The following is a 20,018-nucleotide window of genomic DNA, read 5'->3' as shown; positions in this document are numbered from 1 at the left end:
GGGAAATGTAAGACTGTTAAGGCTCAGGTTAGAAGGACGAGTCTCCCCTGAATGTTGCCAATTTTGGAGTTTTTTGATGAAATACGCAAGTGATAGGAGTCTGACCTCTGTCCATATGTGTCATGAATGAACGCCGATTAGACTTGGTGCGAACACAGTAGAAATACCCACATACTTACTTCATGGTAATAGACTTCTGACTATGACCAATGAGCATAACCCCCAGGTGCTAGGATTGCGAGTGGAATTCAAATGCAAAAATCTATTCTCCTGTCAGTTCTCTAAAACTTGTTTTTACCATTCAAAGATATACGATCACCGGAGGAGAAGGGTCGGACGTGACGCACAGCCTGGCTGCAGATCATGAGACACACGCGACCTCGACCAAAGGTGGAGCCGCAGCGCAACAAGATACGGGACGAGGCAGCACTCTCGAACGCGGTAAACGAAAGGATGAAGGGCTGCCCTGAAGCTCTCTGTCCGCTAACCCACGTGTGCCTGAAGCCTCCGTCCCCCTTTTCAAGCCCGATTGATGGGCCTGCTTGCTTGTTATCCTTTGCTCCCTTGGTCCCTTTGGTGTGTCCCAGGAAATCTGACCCCACTCCGCCCTCTCTCCCATCGACTATTGAACCACACACCCTCTTTTCCACGTGACTTTTTTTTTTTGCCGAAAGGATGAACAGCATTTAGGTGGAAATGGGATTATGCATAGGTGCCGAGCATAAGGCACCACTAAAAGGATTGGTTAGGGAACAGGACTGTGGTCTAACAGCAGAGGACAGACCGCACCTTGCCACGCGAAAGGTTAAATCCGAGCTGGACCTATAGCTCCACCGCCGGTGCTCAACAGCGCCAACGAAAGGACACGGACTAGAGCCTACCAGTGATGGCTCACTGCTAAAAAGACACTGTGACGAAGAGATCTTATGTATTGGACTGAATTCCTCCCTCAACTACTTGGTCAAAATGTTCATTGGTCACCCTTTTTGAGAAAGTCAGAAGCATTTATGCTATGTAGTACGTTTGAACGTTAGGAACCCAACAAATGCAATTTCCTATGTGCTGCATTCTGCCAATCGCATCGACTGTTCATGGTTATATGCAATATGTTAGTATTGACAAATGCTATTTCATCAACCACACATGTTTATATGTACGCCCATCAATTAGGAAATGAACTTTGTTATGTAAAAAGCGACGACTGTGGAAATTCACAAAATTGATGTACATAAGCGGCGTTCATTTGTCTTTTCCCATTTCCCTCCCTGTACGCACCACGAATGTTGTGAGACGTCGACCGCATCACTCCGCCAGTAAAGGCCCGTGCCCGCATGTACCTGACAGCCATTTTAGGCACCATGGCCTCTTTGCCCGCTCATTGAAATCCCCGGCTTCCCTCCTGCGCGCATTTGAACACCCGCCCCACTCTCCCTCCGCGCACCCTGGCTGCCCCTCCCTCACATGCACAGGTCCGCATGACCCTGTCCTTGGGAGTCACGGCCGCGCCTGACCAACACCTCCTATCCTTTCATGAATAACCCCTCTGTTGGTAAACCCTCCCTCCGCGATTGGCTGTCCACACAGGTCCGAAGCCATCGCCTAAGCCGGGAGATACTGTTTACTGCCCCTTATTGTATGGAGTCACTCCTCTTCAAAGGACCCACTATTGATCCTGGCCTCCCCACCCCCTGGGGTACGATCAGGCGCACACATTCTAAGAATCGGCGGAACACTCAGCCACGTGATTGCCCCCTCCTCTTATCGGCAGGTTAAGGGCCTCTATTGTGGATATATGTGGGGTGGGATTGACACGAGGATTACGGGGATGTCTTTTCCTTGTTTCACAATGTCGTTATTGTAATAAGGAGTGTTTTGTAAGGTATAAAAGGCGATGTCTCAGAGAACTTGTTAGAGCACCTCCCGAAAGACACTGTGTTTCGTGTCCGAAATGACAGGCTCTCCTCATGAGTAATAAATCCTGTTCTTGTGATTCCTGTTTCCAGCGCCCGTCTCTTTATTTGGTAACTATTCAGAATGGGAACTAAAAGGCGTCTTGCGCCAGCCGCCCGGGCATCGATAGTAATATGGGCTAACTTTCCACAACTGTGTGCCTCATGTAGGGAGGTAGTGCTTGTTACTGCAACTATCATGGCTTTATGCCCCCTCAGAGAGTGCCATGGAACAGTGAAATGTATAGGGGCTCGTCCTAAGGATTCAATCATCAAAACTGTGATTGATTTTTCCATGTAAAGCTGGAAGGCTTAGATGGGAAGATTCTAGTTTTGAGATATATGGTCATTTTAAAAGAATTCTCTAGTCCTAAATCAGAGGTTTATACTTTTAGCTAAGCTCCTAAACTATATAAAATGTTTTTTTCGATAATAGTAGGAAGAACAATTGAAGTTGTGAGAGTTTAACTATACGGTTTATTATCTCAAACTGATTGCTCGCAACCAAGTGATTTCTTCTTGATGCAGGCCCTCTGACTGTGCTTGTGCAACAAATGTACTGTAGAATCCCCAAGATGACCTTGTACGAACTCAGAGGGTGAAAGAGCAATAAAGAAGGCCGTTACATTTTGTTTTTTCACGTAACCTCTGCTTTGACCCAACAGCAAATGGACAATAGTCAGGGTTGTTTTCTGACAAACTGCTGGTTATATAACATGATGATTTGTGTTTATTTTTCCTTTGCTTGAATTTGTATTTGACATGTTATAATCTGAACCACCCGATATTGCCCGGGTGCAGGAAGTGTGAAAGGAAAGGCTGAAGGATGGCAAATGTTTTTTCACACACAAACTGTAAATACTTGTAAATTAACTAAAACATTTCCAAACATAGCAGCAGCCAAGAAAGTACAACTGAGGTACAACTGAGGAGAGGTGTGGCGCCGCGGCCAGTGTGACTGACTCCGGAATCTGGGGATCACGGTTCGATCCCCAGGGCCGGCGGCAGATTAGCCCAGCACCATGTGACTCTGGGCAATAGCTTGCTTAATCTTCCCGACGGCCCCCAGCGCCTAGAGACCCTTACGGGTGATTGTGCGCTTTACAAATGTGGATTATTATTATTATTATTATTATTCATTGTTTATAATTTTTGAAGTGTGATGGATAAAAAGATGTAATGAGGGCAAAACAAACCTAGACACTTGTTTGATGCACAAATAATAAATAGGAGCAGAAATCTGGTTATCATTGTGCGCCATAAAGGTTTGCCAGTAAAACTGCATGGCTGATACTAATGTCGTGGATATTTAAAGAAGGCATTTTAGTGGAAGATGTGCTTTAAATAAGAAGCACTACCATAGCACACCATACTTGAGTCATATATTTGGGATCATTTTTTTCAAAGTACACCACTATACACACTACTACCGAGGCTTATTTGCTACACCTGTTCTTTGTGTAATGCTTGGATTACTTCACCATCCCTATGATTTCACCGACGTAAAACAGTTGGCAGCAACCCCACTCTTAAAATTGTTCCTGCACCACTGTCTTGCATGTGTTCTTTGATCATTGCATTTGTGGACTTTCTCTCACCTTCTGCCCCTCTTTTAGGTAGCATGTACTGTGCATTACATTACATATTTCCATCTCATGACTTGTGAAGACTTCAGCACTAATCAAACATGTGCGTCTCTGTTTATGAAATACGACTCTGGTTTCCCAGATTCGTACTGTTTTCGGAGTTCCCTAAAAGCTTTTAGCGACCAGGCGTGGGCCTTTAGCGACCAGGCGTGGGCCTTTAGCGACCAGGCGTTGGCCTTTAGCGACCAGGCGTGGGCCTATAGCGACCAGGCGTGGGCCTTTCTATGATCTCTGCTTTCACTGCTCTAAAACGGTTTACACTAATCTTCAATATCCCGATTTCCAATCCATCGAGATGATTTGAGTTAAATTAAGTACCCTATTCTATTGCTCTCTAACCACTACTTTGTGCTTTTGGACACTTCTGTTCCTACACATTTAGCATCCTGAAGATAGGACGTCCATTTGGCTCTGAGAGACACACTTAGGAAAAGTTATGTAAGTGTAGAAGGCAAGTGGATTCAGCGGTTTATGAACATGATTATTGGACAATGTGACCACAGCCTTTAGCTAGATAGTTATTGTAATCACTTCAGTTTGGTGATGTAAACCATTATAGCCATGACCATTTTATGTGCTGTTTCTTAACCCATATGAATGAAATTACGGGTGAATCAATTTTGTATGTAAATCGGACAATTTGCTGTGCCATGATAAAGTTTGTTTCTCCTGTTAGTTATATTCTTACTATGGTGTCAATTTCTTTGTGGTTAGTAGTATCATGTTTATTACAGAGGAGTAAAAGTAGCTTTTAGTTGTTTGCAATGTGATAGGTTTCCAACGTTAAGGCGTGCGAGAGTTGAGTTCCTGATGTCAATTGAGTCCTACTTAATACAGTGACATGTGAGTGACATTCGTAGGACGTGATAGAGTATATTAGATCCATTATGCTTTTTGGTAAATTAACTGTCAGTGTGTGGAGAATGAGGCACAGTTCTGCAAGGCAAGGGGAGATGAGAGGCGCACAGCAGCATACAGATTAGATGAACTATGTTGGATTTTGAAATGTATTGTTCACACACAGTGCAATTAATATGGTAGCAAATACATTGATGCACATGGAAACACGTGGCCTGTTATGTAACAAGGTGCTGGTCTACTTTTTTGTTTTAAAATAAGGAGCAAGATGTTTATTAGTCACTGCTCTCTGCGAGGCTCGGAAGAGAATGAAGCATCCTTAGATGAATATCAGAGAATGTGCCAGGCAGAATATTTTAGTGTGAAGTGCTGTTTGAATTCTGAGGGAGGGGAAGGCACGTACCTTAATACCCAGAGTGAGAGGAGAGGGTGATTGCAATAGTGGTAGCAGATGGAAACCTGTGACCATTGCAACTGGAAGCTGGAGAGACCAGTGGGTTGTCGTGTAGCATGCTTAATCTGAGCACATTAAATCCTGACAACGTTGTACAGCTGTGAATTAAGGGTTACCAATTACTTCATATTTATTTGAGGTTCTGGTATGTAACCTGCTGTGCTAGGGCTCATAGAAACGGAATATATTTGCTTATTGATCACTGTCTCTGTGATGGGAAATTTCACAATGGCCTGTTTGAAAAACGTATTTTTTTTGTGATCCAGGGAAGCCTCCCGGGGGCACGAGTGTCCAACTCCCCGGCAGCCAGTTGATGTTGTCCCATGAGTGGAGTACAGATCCGAATTCTACTACGAACAACCCGGGATCCTATTGCAAGTCCTTCTTTGATGCCATTACAGCAGGCAAGTATACAATGTTGATCGCCCCCTCGTATCTCTATACACATTTGTTTCTAGTATTTTAAGAGTGTACAACAACTACATTAACTGTGCATTAAATAGGGTTAATGCTAAGCTTTTTATACATCACTTAAATGTAATCCTTATTAATATAAAAACCTTATAATGGATGACTATGGAGGCTGTGTTTCCCTACCATCAACGGAGTTATCCCTCCAGTGAGGACCAAGGATTGAATGCTAAGTGTCACTGAAATCAATCCGCACTAAAAGGGATTTTTTGCTCAGAAAATTAGATTGTTGTGTTGGCTTTCAACGCAGCTTTCATATTGCTCTTATGTTAATTCTTTCAGCGAAAGCATATTATGGTTTTGGCAATAGGTTTTAATCACACTCTCCTCTCTGATGGTAAACTCTTTAGAGTGAGATTATTGCACTTGAACTGTGGATCATTTGCTCTGATATTGTCCTCTTCTACCCCATTAATGGAATTGTTTTATCATAGCTTCACATAATTTTTTTTTACACCCTGGCTCTTATTCTCTGCTTGTGTGGCGGACTATAGACTGCTTCTGTTCCTGTTGTAATACAGAACTTTGCACGTCTGTGCCATATATACATGACTAAATAATATCCAGTACACCCTCATCCCCAGAGATAAGCGCATCATGTCCAGTTGCCTTTTTTTCTGCCCAACGGTGTAAATTGGAAAGTGCCTCTGTCATGCTGAGATCATTCCTTGCCCCAGTATTGGAACTTTCATAGATTCACATGCTTTGTATCATTCCCCGTCGTCGGAATGGGAGCCTCGGTAAATAGTAAAAAACCATAGTAGTAAGCACAAAGTGAAAAATAGGCCTAGGCCTCATCTCATTTTGTAGCTTATCCACCTCTTTTTGTAAAAGAGACCAAATTTCTGCAGCAGCCAATCAGAGCAGCCTCACCCCATAGAACCTTCCTGAGAGAAGCTCAGAGCCTCAGATTTTCTACCGCACGTTGTGCAAGGGAGTCTCCATTGAGCTCTGCTCAGTTTTCTTCAGTTTTTTCTTCAACTACTTGGATTTTTTCTCAGCATGTCGGAGAGGAAAGCCCTTTTTAGAGCCTGTGCCACCTGCTCTAAGAAGAGGTTGTTTATCGAGGATAAACATGAAGATTGTATCTACTGTTTATATCCGGACCATAAACCAACAGACTGTCCGATTTGCAGATCCTTCTCAGCCAAGACCCAGAGGGACAGGGAAGGACGTCTCCTCACATGGCTCCAGAAGGTGAAAGACCGGAAATACATTATCTCTTCGGACAGTGAGGGCTCCTCGTCTATGGTGTCATCCAGAAGGTCTCAAAAAAGGGGTAGGTCCCCCCTTTCTGCTTCAGACGAGTCCCGTCACAAGGCCTTACCAGGGACCTCTGACAGGTCTGACAGGCCGGCTGCCCAAAAATCTCCTCACCGAGGTGAAAAGGAGAGGCAGGGTAAGCCTGAGGAACTTCTGGCCTCAAAAAAGGTGAGAAAGGCTTCTACAGTCTCTTCGCCTTCCTCAGAAAAGGATTGTGGGGTCAAAAGGCCTTCAACCCCGACTAAAGAGGTCGCTTCAGACAAGAAGCAGAAACCGTCGACGACTAAACTCCCAGGTACGTCGTCTACGAGTGTTAAAAAGGACAGCTCTACCAAGGTTGCCTCGTCGACGGGCTCGTCGACGACGGCTGCGTCGACGCCTACACCGTCGACTGTTTTCAAGGCTCCGGAATCCTGCTCGTCGTCGACGAGAGTGACCACCTCCACGTCGACGACAATGTCTGCTAAGCTGCCGTCGACGGCTGTGTCGTCGACGAGAACGACTTCGACGACGACGATGTCGACGACGCCGGTTGCCAGGTTGATGACGACGAGCTCGTCGACGGTCCAGTCGACGATTCCACCATCGTCGACGATGAGCTTCACCTCGTCGACGACGCTATCCTCGTCGACGAAGACAGTTTCTATATCTACTCTTCCACTGTCGACACAGACACAGAAGACCTTCCCGTCGACGACGGCCTCGTCGACGACGACCTCGTCGACGACGACCTCGTCGACGATGGAAATGGCGGGAAAACAGGTTTTTTCGCGGAAAAGGAAGCAGATCACGCCAGAGATGACGTCTCCTCGCCAGGTTCAGAAGCTACCACCATCACTACTACTGGAGGATGACTCTGAGGAAGAGACTTTCAGTGAATTTGGGCAGGCCTATAGCCCTTCTGACCTCCAAGTTAAGGTGCAGGAGTTTAGCTCTGAGGAGGAGCAGATGGAACGGCAGCACTATGCTCCAGAGCATTATTATGGGGAGGAACGTACTGCTACCAGGCACGTGCCTCCACAACAACCGATGCGTCAGTTACCTGAGGGTATGGTGGCAATACCATCCACTTTAGTGGCGGATTTACAACTTATGTTGCGGGATTACAAGCAACGTTTCCCGGCGCCTCCGGAAGCCCAACAGGTGCGCCCCACGACACCTCCGCCTCAGACATTACGTCCTGTGACAGACCATTCTTTACCCCCAAGAGAGCGTGCCACTGCGCTGGAAGTGCGCCCTCAAGAGGTGGTACAGGTGCAAGACACTGATGATGATGATGACGCTGCGTCTTCAGATGCAGACCAGCAAGCGGATCCTGATCAAGATCAACAGGCTCCATGGAATACTGCGGACCCTATCGATCCGGACAACACCGACCCGGATAATATAACTTCGCCTCCAGCGGACGTTGGAGGGTTTCACAACTTAATGGACAGGGCATCCAAAAGATTTGGTCTCCCAGTGACCACAGTGCAATCGGATTGCTTTTTGTATGACTTTAAAGAACCATTCAGGAAGTCAGTGAGGTCCATTCCAATCATTGAGCATGTCTGGTCTGAGGGCTTGAAGGCTATGCATAATCCGGCCACAGTCCTTCCGGTACTTCCGAGACTGGAAAAGAAGTATAAGGCACCGGATGGCAGTCCAGCATGTTTACTTGGCCAACCGAAACCGGATTCGGTCATTTCGCAGGCTGCCCAGAGCAAGTCCAAGAATCCTTCTGCGCCGATGACTACGCCGCCGGATAAGGAGGGCAGGCGCCTAGACAATGTGGGCAAAAGATTTTCAGCTATGGCCAGTCTCCTGGTTAGGGCAGCCAATGCGTTAGCGATTCTGGGACGCTATGATCGACAAATGTGGTGCGATCTTGCCCCATTTGTAGACGAACTGCAAGATTCGTCTAAGGAAGATGTGAAGAAGATTTTGCTCGAAGGGGAGCGAGCCTCTTCGGAGGTCGTTGATGTGGCAATGGATATTGCAACCACCGCATTCCGAGCACTAGCCGGCTCGGCGGTTCTGCGACGCCAGGGGTGGTTAAAGGCCACATGGTTCAGACAGGAGGTTCAGAATAAGATCTTGGATCTACCATATGACGGTGAGATGCTATTTGGCAAGCACGTCGATGAGGCCCTGCAAGGAATCAAAAAGGACACGGACACAGCTAAGTCCTTGGGTACATTGCAGTATCGTAAGGTGCCCTTCAGAGGAGCTAGAGGAAGAGGTTTTTCTTCTTATCGTGGAGGTAATCAAAATCGCTACTCTTCTAGTTCTCAGTCCAGCCAGTCGTATAAGCCACAATACTCTCAAAGAGGCTCTTTCTCTCGCCAGCAGCCTAAAGGACGTCAGGGGCAGCAAAGGAGAGACAACACCAGGAAACAATAGCGGCCAGGTGGCTCTTTCCACTGTTCCTGTCCCCTCATTCACATCTGTGGGGGGCAGGATTTCCCATTGCCTACACAACTGGATGATTATTACATCGGATCAGTGGGTCCTCCAAATTGTCAGAGAAGGACACACATTGGAGTTTCAAGACCTTCCTCCAACAAGAGCGCCGGATGCCTTCCCTCCGAAACATCTCAGGCTCCTCCATCTCGAAGCCCACCAACTTTTCACCAAGGGGGCAGTAGAGCCTGTACCCCTTTCGCAGAAGGGGAAAGGGTTCTATTCCAGGTTCTTCCTGGTTCGGAAGACAAGGAACAAGTGGCGTCCAATTTTAGATCTACGGCAGCTCAACACTTATCTCGTGAAGTTGTCCTTCAGGATGGTCACTCTTCAGGACATCCTTCGTCTGCTCAATCCGGGGGATTGTATGGCGACCCTCGATTTGGAGGACGCCTACTTCCACGTTCCTATCCATCCAGCTCACAGACAATATCTGCGCTTTACGGTGGACAAGAGTCACTTTCAATTCAAGGTACTGCCATTTGGTCTCCGATCCGCCCCACGGATCTTCACAAAGGTTCTAGCTCCGGTGGCAGCTTTTCTCAGAAAACAAGCTATTCAGGTGTTTCCATACCTGGACGATTGGCTGCTGAAAGCTCCATCGGTTCAAGAAGCGTCCAGTGCAGTCCGGACGTGCAAGGATCTGTTCGAGCGGCTAGGTCTTCGACTCAACAGGGAGAAATCAGTTTTATGCCCATCCAGGTCAGCAAGGTTCCTAGGAGCCATCCTGAACACGGACACTTGCTTAGCCCTTCCATCGGAGGAGCGCCAGACCAAACTAATGTGTTCAGCTCGTCTTCTCCAATCTCGAAAGACACTGACAGTTCGCAAGTACAAATCACTGCTCGGATCGATTTCATCTTGCATTCCTTTAGTTCCGCACTGCAGGCTCAGGATGCGCCCACTACAAGAGCAACTGGACAGACAGTGGCGGCAGGTCACAGGATCCTTCGATGACAAGGTTGTCGTTACCAAAGAAATGAGAAAAGCAGGCGGCTGGTGGCTGGAAAAAGACAATCTTTCCAGGGGCTTATCGTTCCTCATTCCTCCATCTCCCCTGATTGTAACAACGGATGCTTCCATGGAAGGATGGGGAGCGGTCCTCCAGGAGCTGAAGGTCAGCGGTCACTGGAGTCCAGTGCAACGCAAGTTCCATATCAACCTCCTGGAACTTCTCGCGATCCGCTTGGCTCTTCAAGCTTTTCTTCCGAGGATTCAAAACAGGACAGTGCTGGTTCGTACGGACAACACTACAGCCATGCACTACATAAACAAACAGGGTGGCACAAGATCCTCCACCCTCTCCAAGGAAGCCCAAACGATATGGAACTGGTTAATACAGAACAACGTCTCCCTCTCAGCGGAACATCTAGCGGGGACGCTCAATGTCAAGGCGGACGCTTTGAGTCGTCAGAGGACAGTCTCTCACGAGTGGGAACTGGATCAGACCGTTCTGGAGGAACTCTTTGCTCGTTGGGGGACACCATCAATCGACCTGTTTGCGACTCCCCAGAACGCCAAATGCCTGTCCTTCGCAAGCAGGGTTCACCATCGGGAATCCTTGGGGAATGCGCTTTTGATTGCCTGGTCAGGCGCCTTTGTTTACGCCTTTCCTCCCATTCCACTGATTCCGAAGTTGGTCAGCAAACTCAAGGTGGAACCGTGCAGGATGATTTTGATCGCTCCAGCATGGCCCAGACAAGTTTGGTACTCTGAGCTTCTTCTCCTCTCCCAGGACCAACCAGTTCTCCTACAGCCTGTTCCAACGTTGCTAACAATGTCTCACGGTCAGGTTCTACATCCGGACTTGAAGTCCCTGCGATTGACAGCGTGGCTCCTGAGTTCAGAGAGTTCCAGGGGTTAGATCTCTCAAGTGAATGTAGAGACATTCTAGCTCAGGCTCGAGCCCCTAGTACCAACAAGACCTATCGAGCCAAATGGAAGAGATTCTGTGTTTGGTGCCAGAAGGAAGGTTTACACCCGTATACTTCTTCTCCACACAAGCTCTTACCTTACATTCTTTCACTGGCGAAATCGGGATTGGCTCCATCGTCGATAAAGGTCCATCTGGCAGCCATCTCTAGATTCAGACGTTCATCTTCAGGGCCTTCCCTATGGTCGGCCAGGATTGTCAAGCAATTCCTGAAAGGTTTATTCAGGGTTTTTCCTCCAGTCCGGCCACCTCCTCCGACCTGGCACTTGAATCTAGTTTTGTCATCCCTCATGAAAGCCCCTTTTGAACCTGTGCATAAGTCGGACCTTAAGTTTCTTTCCTGGAAGGTGGCTCTTCTCTTAGCCCTGACATCGGCTCGCAGAGTAAGCGAGATCCAGGCTTTCACGATTGAGGAACCATTTCTCCAGTTTAAAAATGATGTGCTGATTCTACGGACGAATCCTAAATTTATCCCGAAAGTCCCTTCGGAATTCCACCTAAATGAACCCGTGGTTTTGAAACCATTTTTTCCAAAACCTTCTTCACCTGCGGAAAGAACTCTACACTCTCTGGACATTCACAGATGCCTGAAATTCTATCTGGAGCGCACGAAGCAGTTCAGGAAATCTTCACAGCTCTTTGTTTCCTTCAGTGCTCCACGCAAGGGTTGTGCAGTTTCTAAGGCTTGTATTTCCCGTTGGATTTCCAGTGCTATACAATTTTGTCACCAGGCGGCTGGGAAACCTCTGCAGCGAGCAGTTCGTGCTCACTCTACCAGATCCATGGCTTCCTCTGCGGCGTTATTCGCAGGAGTCCCTATCAAGGACATTTGCAGGGCGGCAACGTGGAGCAGTGTCCACACCTTCACCCGCCACTACTGTCTGGATTCTTCTGTGAAGGAGGATGCAGCAGTGGGCCAAGCAGTCCTGAGGAATCTATTCCAATAAGTCGGTGAGCTTTTCCTTTCTATCCCGCCTTCCTATTGCATATTTTGTATACTGCATTATTGTCATATTTCATGATCCTATGTGTTCTGCTGTTCTTTACAGAGATGTGTCACATTTTCAGGTTCAGGTATGGCAAAATATGTTTTTCTTTACTGCTAGTTACTCTGATACAAAGCATGTGAATCTATGAAAGTTCCAATACTGGGGCAAGAAAACAAGTTACTTACCTGTAACTTTGGTTCCCCAGTATTGGTAACTTTCATAGATTCACATGCGCCCACCCACCTCCCCTGGGAAAGCTCACTCTTCTGATCTTGGTGGATAGCTGTATACATCGGCTACGAAAATCTGAGGCTCTGAGCTTCTCTCAGGAAGGTTCTATGGGGTGAGGCTGCTCTGATTGGCTGCTGCAGAAATTTGGTCTCTTTTACAAAAAGAGGTGGATAAGCTACAAAATGAGATGAGGCCTAGGCCTATTTTTCACTTTGTGCTTACTACTATGGTTTTTTACTATTTACCGAGGCTCCCATTCCGACGACGGGGAATGATACAAAGCATGTGAATCTATGAAAGTTACCAATACTGGGGAACCAAAGTTACAGGTAAGTAACTTGTTTTCTTATCCACAGTAGCCATAGATTGTCATCTGTTCTATTTCCATCTACCTTCGCGTCTTTAAGCTTATGCTGCAGCACCCTGGCTTTAAGCCATGCATAGAATACCACAAGTCATGGCAGCAGCTAATCCTCAAACTCTCCACTGCTGATGTTTCTGGGAATAGTAGTCACCTTTGCATGAACAGTAAGGGTGCATGATTACAAAATATTGGATTCCTTCATTAGATAGAAGAGTCAGGGCGTGTATAGAGTTGGTATGGCCACAGAGCACAGTACCCTCCTAGCGAGTGAGGTGGTAGATTACATACTTGTGGCAGTTACCCTCACTAGCCCTAAACACGAGAGGTGCAAACGTGCACTGGGGGCTCCAACCCCCTCCTGTTGATGTTTGCAACAGTCCCATGTTTTTGCAATGGATACCACCCTTGACTCCTGCCTCTGCACTGCAATTGGAACATTTCTCCTGTGGATATCAGGCAGCTGATGAAAAGAGGAACAGGACCCTGTAAGTGAGTGTTGAGCCTCAGGCCAGGACAAAATGCACAGGAGATTGGTCTTCTGTGCTAGGTGTCCATCCCAACTTGGAGTAAGCAGAAGAAGATGCAGAAACATTGGCTGCAGAGCTGCTAAGCTAGCTCAATAGGAAATCCACCAGCATCAGTCCTGTTCGGAGTTTGCCACCAAATTGGAAACTCGTGGGCCAGGAAGAAAACACGTTACTTACCTGTAACTTTGGTTCCCCAGTATTGGTAACTTTCATAGATTCCCATGCTTTGTATCATTCCCAGTCGTCGGAAGGAGAGCCTCGGTAAATAGAAAATACCTTAGTAGTAAGCACAAAGTGAAAAAATAGGCCTAGGCCTCATCTCATTCTGTAGCTTATCACCTCTTTTTGTAAAAGAGACCAAATTCTTGCAGTAGCCAATCAGAGCAGCCTCACCCCAGAGAACCTTCGAGAGACCCTCAGAGCCTCAGATTTTCGTAGCCGTTGTGAACAGCAACATCATTGGATAATAAGGCTGAGCTTTCCCAGCGGAGGAGGGTGGGTGCATGGGAATCTATGAAAGTTACCAATACTGGGGAACCAAAGTTACAGGTAAGTAACTTGTGTTCTTGCCCCAGTATTGGAACTTTCATAGATTCCCAAGCTTTGTATCATAATAGCTAGCAGTAAAGAGAAAAGCATATTTTGTAATATGTGTACCTGTAAATGTCATACATAATCCTGATAAGAAAAACATATACACATTTGCATCACAAAGCAGAACAATCACAAGTAATACAAAATATGCAAACAGGAAGGCGGGATAGTAAGGAAAGCTCACCGACTTATTGGAAAAGGTTCCTCCAAACCGCCTGGCCCACTGCCGCATCCTCTTTGACAGAAGAATCCAAGCAGTAGTGGCGAGTGAAGGTGTGGACACTGCTCCATGTCGCCGCTCTACATATGTCCTTGATCAAGACACCTGAGAATAGAGCCACCGATGAAGCCATTGATCTCGTAGAATGAGCACGAACTGCTCGCTGAAGTGGTTTCCCGCTTCTTGATGGCAAAAATGTATTGCACTGGATATCCAGCGGGAAATGCAGGGTTTAGAAATTGAACACCCCTTTCGTGGAGCGCTGAATGAAACAAAAGCTGGGAAGATTTTCTGAACAGTCTTGTGCGCTCCAAGTAGAACTTGAGACATCTGTGAATGTCCAAAGAGTGCAAAGCCCTCTCTGCTGGCGTGGAGGGCCGCGGAAAGAAGGATTTTAAGACCACCGGCTCATTCAGGTGAAATTCTGAGGGTGCCTTCGGAATAAATTTAGGATTTGTTCGTAGGATGAGAACATAATTTTTGAATTGTAGAAAAGGTTCCTCAATTGTGAAAGCCTAGATCTCACTAACTCTTCTAGCCGATGTCGGGGCCAAGAGAAGAGCCAGTTTCCATGAGACAAACTTCAGGTCAGCCCTATGAATAGGTTCAAATGGGGCCTTCATTAGATGTGACAGTACCAAATTAAGATGCCAGGCTGGAGGTGGAGGCCGGACTGGTGGAAAAACCCTGAACAAACCCATCAGGAATTGTTTAATGATCCTTGCAGACCAAAGGGAAGGACCTGATGATGATCGTCTAAATCTAGACATGGCCGCTAGATGTACCTTTACAGAAGAAGGAGCCAATCCAGATTTCGCAAGAGAAAGGATGTAAGGCAAGAGTTGGTGCGGTGCAGAAGTATATGGATGTAGACCTTCTCTCCGACACCAAAGGCAGAATCTCTTCCACTTAGCCCGATAGGTTTTATTCGTACTAGGCGCTCGGGCCTGGGCCAAAATGTCTTTACATTCTCCTGAAAAATTTAAACCCTGGAACTTTCTGAACTCAGGAGCCACGCTGTCAATTGTAGTGACTTCAGGTCTGGATGCAGAACCTGTCCGTGAGCCATTGTTAACAGTGATGGAACAGGACGCAGGAGAATCGGTTGATTTTGGGAGAGGAGAAGAAGTTCTGTGTACCAAAACTGCCTGGGCCATGCTGGTGCGATCAGAATCATTCTGCACGGTTCCACCTTGAGCTTGCGGATCAGTCTCGGGATCAGCGGAATAGGAGGAAAAGCGTAAACCAATGCGCTGTACCAGGCAATCAAAAGCGCATTCCCCAAGGATTCCTGATGGTGAACCCTGCTTGCGTAGGACTGGCATTTGGCGTTTTGGGGAGTTGCAAACAGATCGATGGTTGAGGTCCCCCAACGTGCAAACAGTTCGATCAGAATGGTCTGATCCAGTTCCCATTCGTGGCTGATAGTCTTTTGGCGACTCAAAGCATCCGCTGTGGCATTGAGGGTGACCGCCAGATGTTCTGCTGAAAGGGTGATATTGTGTTGGATCACCCAATTCCAAAGCCTCTGTGCTTCCTTCGAAAGGGTGCAAGATCTCGTTCCGCCCTGCTTGTTTATGTAGTGCATGTCTGTACGAACCAGCACTGAACGGTTGCGGATCCTTGGAAGGAAAGCCTACAAGGCTAGACGAATGGCCATAAGTTCCAGTAGATTGATGTGGAACTTGACTTGGACTGAGCTCCAATGACCACTGACTTTCAGTTCTTGGAGGACTGCTCCCCATCCTTCCATGGAAGCATCTGTTGTCAATACCATGGGAGATGGTGGAAGTTGGAATGGCAAACCTACTGAAAGATTGTCTTTTAGCAACCACCAGCTGCCTGCCTTCCGCATTTCCAGAGTGATTACAATCCTGTCGCCGAAGGAGCCCGTCACCTGACGCCATTGTTTGTCCAACTGTTCCTGCAGTGGACGCATTCGCAGCCTGCAGTGTGGTACCAATGGTATGCAGGATGATATCGATCCGAGAAGCGATTTGTATTTGCGAACTGACAGAAACGTCCGTGTCCGTAGAAGGCGAGCTGAAAGAATTAGCTTGGTTTGGCGCTCTTCTGAAGGAAAAGCCAGGCAGCACTCCATGTCTAGGATCGTACCCAAGAACTTCGCTGTTTTGGAGGGACGCAAAATCGATTTTTCTCTGTTGAGCCGAAGGCCCAGCTGCTCGAACAGTTGTCTGCAGCTCGTGACTGCCCTGGACGCCTCTTGGAACGAAGGAGCCTTTAGCAGCCAATCGTCCAGATATGGGAAGACTTCGAAAGACTGCTTTCTGAGAAAGGCTGCCACAGGAGCCAGTACCTTTGTAAAGATCCGCGGAGTGGACCGGAGACAAAAAGGCAGTACTTTGAATTGAAAAAGGCTCTTGCCTACTGTAAATGGAAGATATTGCCTGTGAGCTGGATGGATGGGTACATGGAAGTAAGCATCTTCCAAATCTAGGGTCGCCATGTAGTCCCCTGGATTGAGAAGGCCGAGGATGTCCTGAAGAGTGACCATCCTGAAGGACAACTTGATGAGATAAGTGTTGAGCTGTCGTAGATCTAAGATCGGACGCCACTTGTCCTACGTCTTCCGAACCAGGAAGAACCTGGAATAGAACCCTTTCCCCTTTTGGGAAAGAGGTACAGGTTCTATTGCCCCCTTGGTGAAGAGTTTGTGGGCCTCGAGATGAAGGAGTTTCAGATGTTTGGGTGTAAAGGCGTCTGGAGCTCTCGTTGGAGGAAGATCTTGGAACTCCGTGTGTCCTTTCTTGATGATGTTTAGGACCCACTGGTCTGTTGTTATGACCATCCAGTTGTTGAGGCAATGGGCAATCCTGCCCCCCACTGGTGTTAACGAGGGTACAGGAACAGTAGAAAGAGCCACCTGGCCGCTATTGTCTCTTGGTATTATCTCTCCTCTGCTGCCCTTGTCGTCCTCTCGGCGGCTGGCGAGAGAAAGAACCCCTCTGTGAATACTGGGGTTTGTATGTTTGGCCAGGTTGGGAGTTGGAAGATTAGCGGTGCCACCTCTGTAGGAGGAGAATCCTCTTCCTCTTGCTCCTTTAAAGGGCACTTTGCGGTATTGTAAAGTTCCTAAGGACTTGGCCGTATCCGTATCTTTCTTTATGCCCTTTAGGGCGTCATCCACGTGTTTGCTAAATAACATCTCCCCATCGTAAGGCAGATCCAGAATTTTATTTTGTACCTCCTGTCTAAACCACGTGGCTCGCAACCAACCCTGGCGTCTCAGAACTGCCGAGCCGGCTAGCGCTCGGAAGGCCGTAGTTGCTATATCCATAGCGCAGTCGATTACCTCAGAAGAGGCTCGCTCTCCTTCCAGTAAGATCTTTTTGACCTCGTCCTTAGATGCATCCTGAAGTTCTTCCACAAACTGGGAGAGGTCACACCACATCTGGCAATCGTATCTCCCCAGAATCTCCAAAGCATCAGCCGCCCTAACGAGGAGGCTGGTCATTGTGGAGAATCTTTTTCCAAAATTGTCCAAACGCCTGCCCTCTTTATCCGGTGGCGTCGTTAGCGGCGTGGATGGATTCTTAGATTCACTCTGTGCGGCCTGGGAAATAACCGAGTCCGGTTTTGGTTGACCTAGTAGACATGCCGGGCTGCCCTCTGGCGCCTTACATTTTTTCTCCAGTCTGGGGAGCACCGGGAGGACCGTGGCCGGATTCTGCATAACTTTTAGGACTTCAGACCACACATGTTCAATGATGGGGGTTGAACGTACGGATTACCGGAATGGTTCTTTGAAATCATACAAAAAACATTCGAACTGAAGTGTGGTAACTGGAAGACCAAATCTCTTGGAAGCTCGTTCCATCGAAGTTGTGAAAACCTCCGATATCTGCTGGAGGAGAGATTGCAGTATCAGGCCCTGTGACGTCTGGATCTCGAAGGTCATCCTGATTCCAGTCTACATTCTGGTCTTGGTCAGGGTCCACTTGCTGATCTGCATCAGATGAGGCATTATCATCATCCGTATCATCCCGAATGGGCACCACCTCTTGTGGATGTTCTACGGGCTCTGGGTCTCGCCCTCTTGAAGGCAAAGAGTGTTCTGCCACTGGTTGAGATAACTGAGGCGGAGGTGTAGGAGGGCGTACCTGTTGAACCTCCTGAGGAGTAGGAAATCGCCTCCAATAGTCCTGCAACATTAATTGCAGATCAGAGTTGAGAGTGGATGGCATCGCCACCATCTCCTGCTGAGACTGACGTGGAGGTTTCTGTAAAGGAACCTGCATGCTTGGCCTCTCTTGTTGGCCATAATAATCTTGTGGAACATAGTGTTGTTGCTCCATTTCACCTTCCTCAGAACTGACGTCTTGTAATTTTACTTGTAAGTCAGAAGTGCTATAAGCCAGCCCGAAATCGCTATAAGCCTCTTCTTCAGAGTCCTCATCCAGCAATAGGGTAGGAGGAAACCGTTGAACTTGCCGTGGAGATGTCATTTCCGGTGTTATTTGTCTTTTCCTGTTTGGAAAAGCAAGTTTTCCAGTCGTCGACGACGTCGTTGACGGAATCGTCGTCGACGGTTGAATCTTCAGAGACTGTTTCGTCGACGGAGGCGCCGACGAAGAAACTGCGCTCGTCGTCGAGGATTGAGTCGTCTACTGCTCGAACAGCTAGGTCTTCAGTTGCTTCCTGAAGGAGAGGTGGTCTTGGGTGAGGCGGAGGTGGATGGGGAGGGAATTCCAGGTCTTGGCTGCCAGGTAGGAGAAGGATCTTCCTCCCATGATGGTTCTTCGGATGCGTGGGACGGTGGCGAGGGCGTGGTTGGTTGATCGTAGTTGGCGGGTGGGAGTGTAGAAGGTCATGCGGTTGTTGAGGTACCTGGGGCCCAGGTCGTGGAGGGCTTTGTGTGAGTGGGTGAGGAGGTGGAAGGTGATTCTTTTGCTGACGGGGAGCCAATGCAGGTCTCTCAGGTGTCTGGAGATGTGGCTGTGGCGGGGGATGTCCAGGATGAGTTGTGCGAAGGCGTTCTGGATGCGTTGGAGTCTTTTCTGCAGTTTGGCTGTAGAAGTGTAGAGGGTGTTTCCGTAGTCTAGTCGGCTGGTGACAACAGCCTGGGTGACCGTCTTCCTGGTTTCGGTGAGGATCCATCTGAAGATCTTTCGGAGCATGCGTAGGATGTTGAAGCATGAAGATGAGACAGCGTTGACCTGTCTGGTCATCGACAGGGAGGAGTCCAGGATGAAGCCCAGGTTGCGTGCGTGGTCCCTTGGTTTGGGTGCGCAGCCTAGGGCCGGGGGCCACCAGGAGTCGTCCCAGGCAGATGGTGTTGATCCAAGGATGAGGACTTCCGTCTTGTCTGAGTTCAGTTTCAGGCGGCTGTTCTTCATCCACTCTGCTACTTCTTTCATCCCTTCGTGTAGGTTAGTTCTGGCGGTGGCGGGGTCGTTGGTGAGGGAGAGGATCAGCTGGGTGTCGTCGGCGTAGGAGATGATGTTGAGGCTGTGTTGGCGTGTGATGGCTGCGAGGGGGCTCATGTACACGTTAAAGAGGGTGTGGCTGAGTGATGAACCTTGAGGAACGCCGCAGATGACTTCGGTGGCCTCAGATCTGAACGGGGGGGTGGCGGACTCTCTGGGTTCTTCCGGCGAGGAACGAGATTATCCACTCCAGTGCCTTCTCTTGGATTCCGACGTTGCTGAGGCGTTGAACTAGGGTGAGGTGGCAGACAGTATCGAACGCTGCGGAGAGGTCCAGGAGGATACCCTAAACCACTGCACTACACAAACGCTACAACACTACCCTAAAACACTACACTACACCAACACTACAACACTAGAAGAGGTGTGGCGCAGCGGCCAGGGTGCCTGACTCTGGAGCACAGGGTTCACGGTTTAATCCCCGGCTCCGGCGGCAGGATAGCCCAGCCCCATGTGTCTCTGGGCAATAGCTTGCTTAATCTTCCCAAGGGCCCCCAGCACCGGGACACCACTTCGGAGGTAGCTGTGCGCTTTACAAATACTGATATTTCATTTCAAACGCTAAAACACTACACAAACACTACCCTAATCCCTAAAAGACTACACTACACAAACACTACTACACTACCC

General features: G+C 48.1%; 1 protein-coding gene across 2 annotated transcripts in view; it reads left to right on the top strand.

Annotated features, from left to right (window-relative positions):
- Positions 1 to 20,018, top strand: part of MMP28 (matrix metallopeptidase 28) — a 565,317-nt gene that overhangs the window by 441,803 nt on the left and 103,496 nt on the right. For both annotated transcript variants that reach the window (XM_086954754.1, XM_086954755.1), the window contains one exon: positions 5,174 to 5,311. In XM_086954754.1, coding sequence (XP_086810880.1) covers positions 5,174 to 5,311 — 138 coding nt within the window. The remainder of the gene's footprint in view (positions 1 to 5,173; positions 5,312 to 20,018) is intronic.

This window comes from Lissotriton vulgaris, chromosome 2_1, assembly GCF_964263255.1.
Source record: "Lissotriton vulgaris chromosome 2_1, aLisVul1.2, whole genome shotgun sequence".
Taxonomy (NCBI): Eukaryota; Metazoa; Chordata; class Amphibia; order Caudata; family Salamandridae; genus Lissotriton; species Lissotriton vulgaris.
This window is presented reverse-complemented; position numbering and strand designations above follow the sequence as displayed.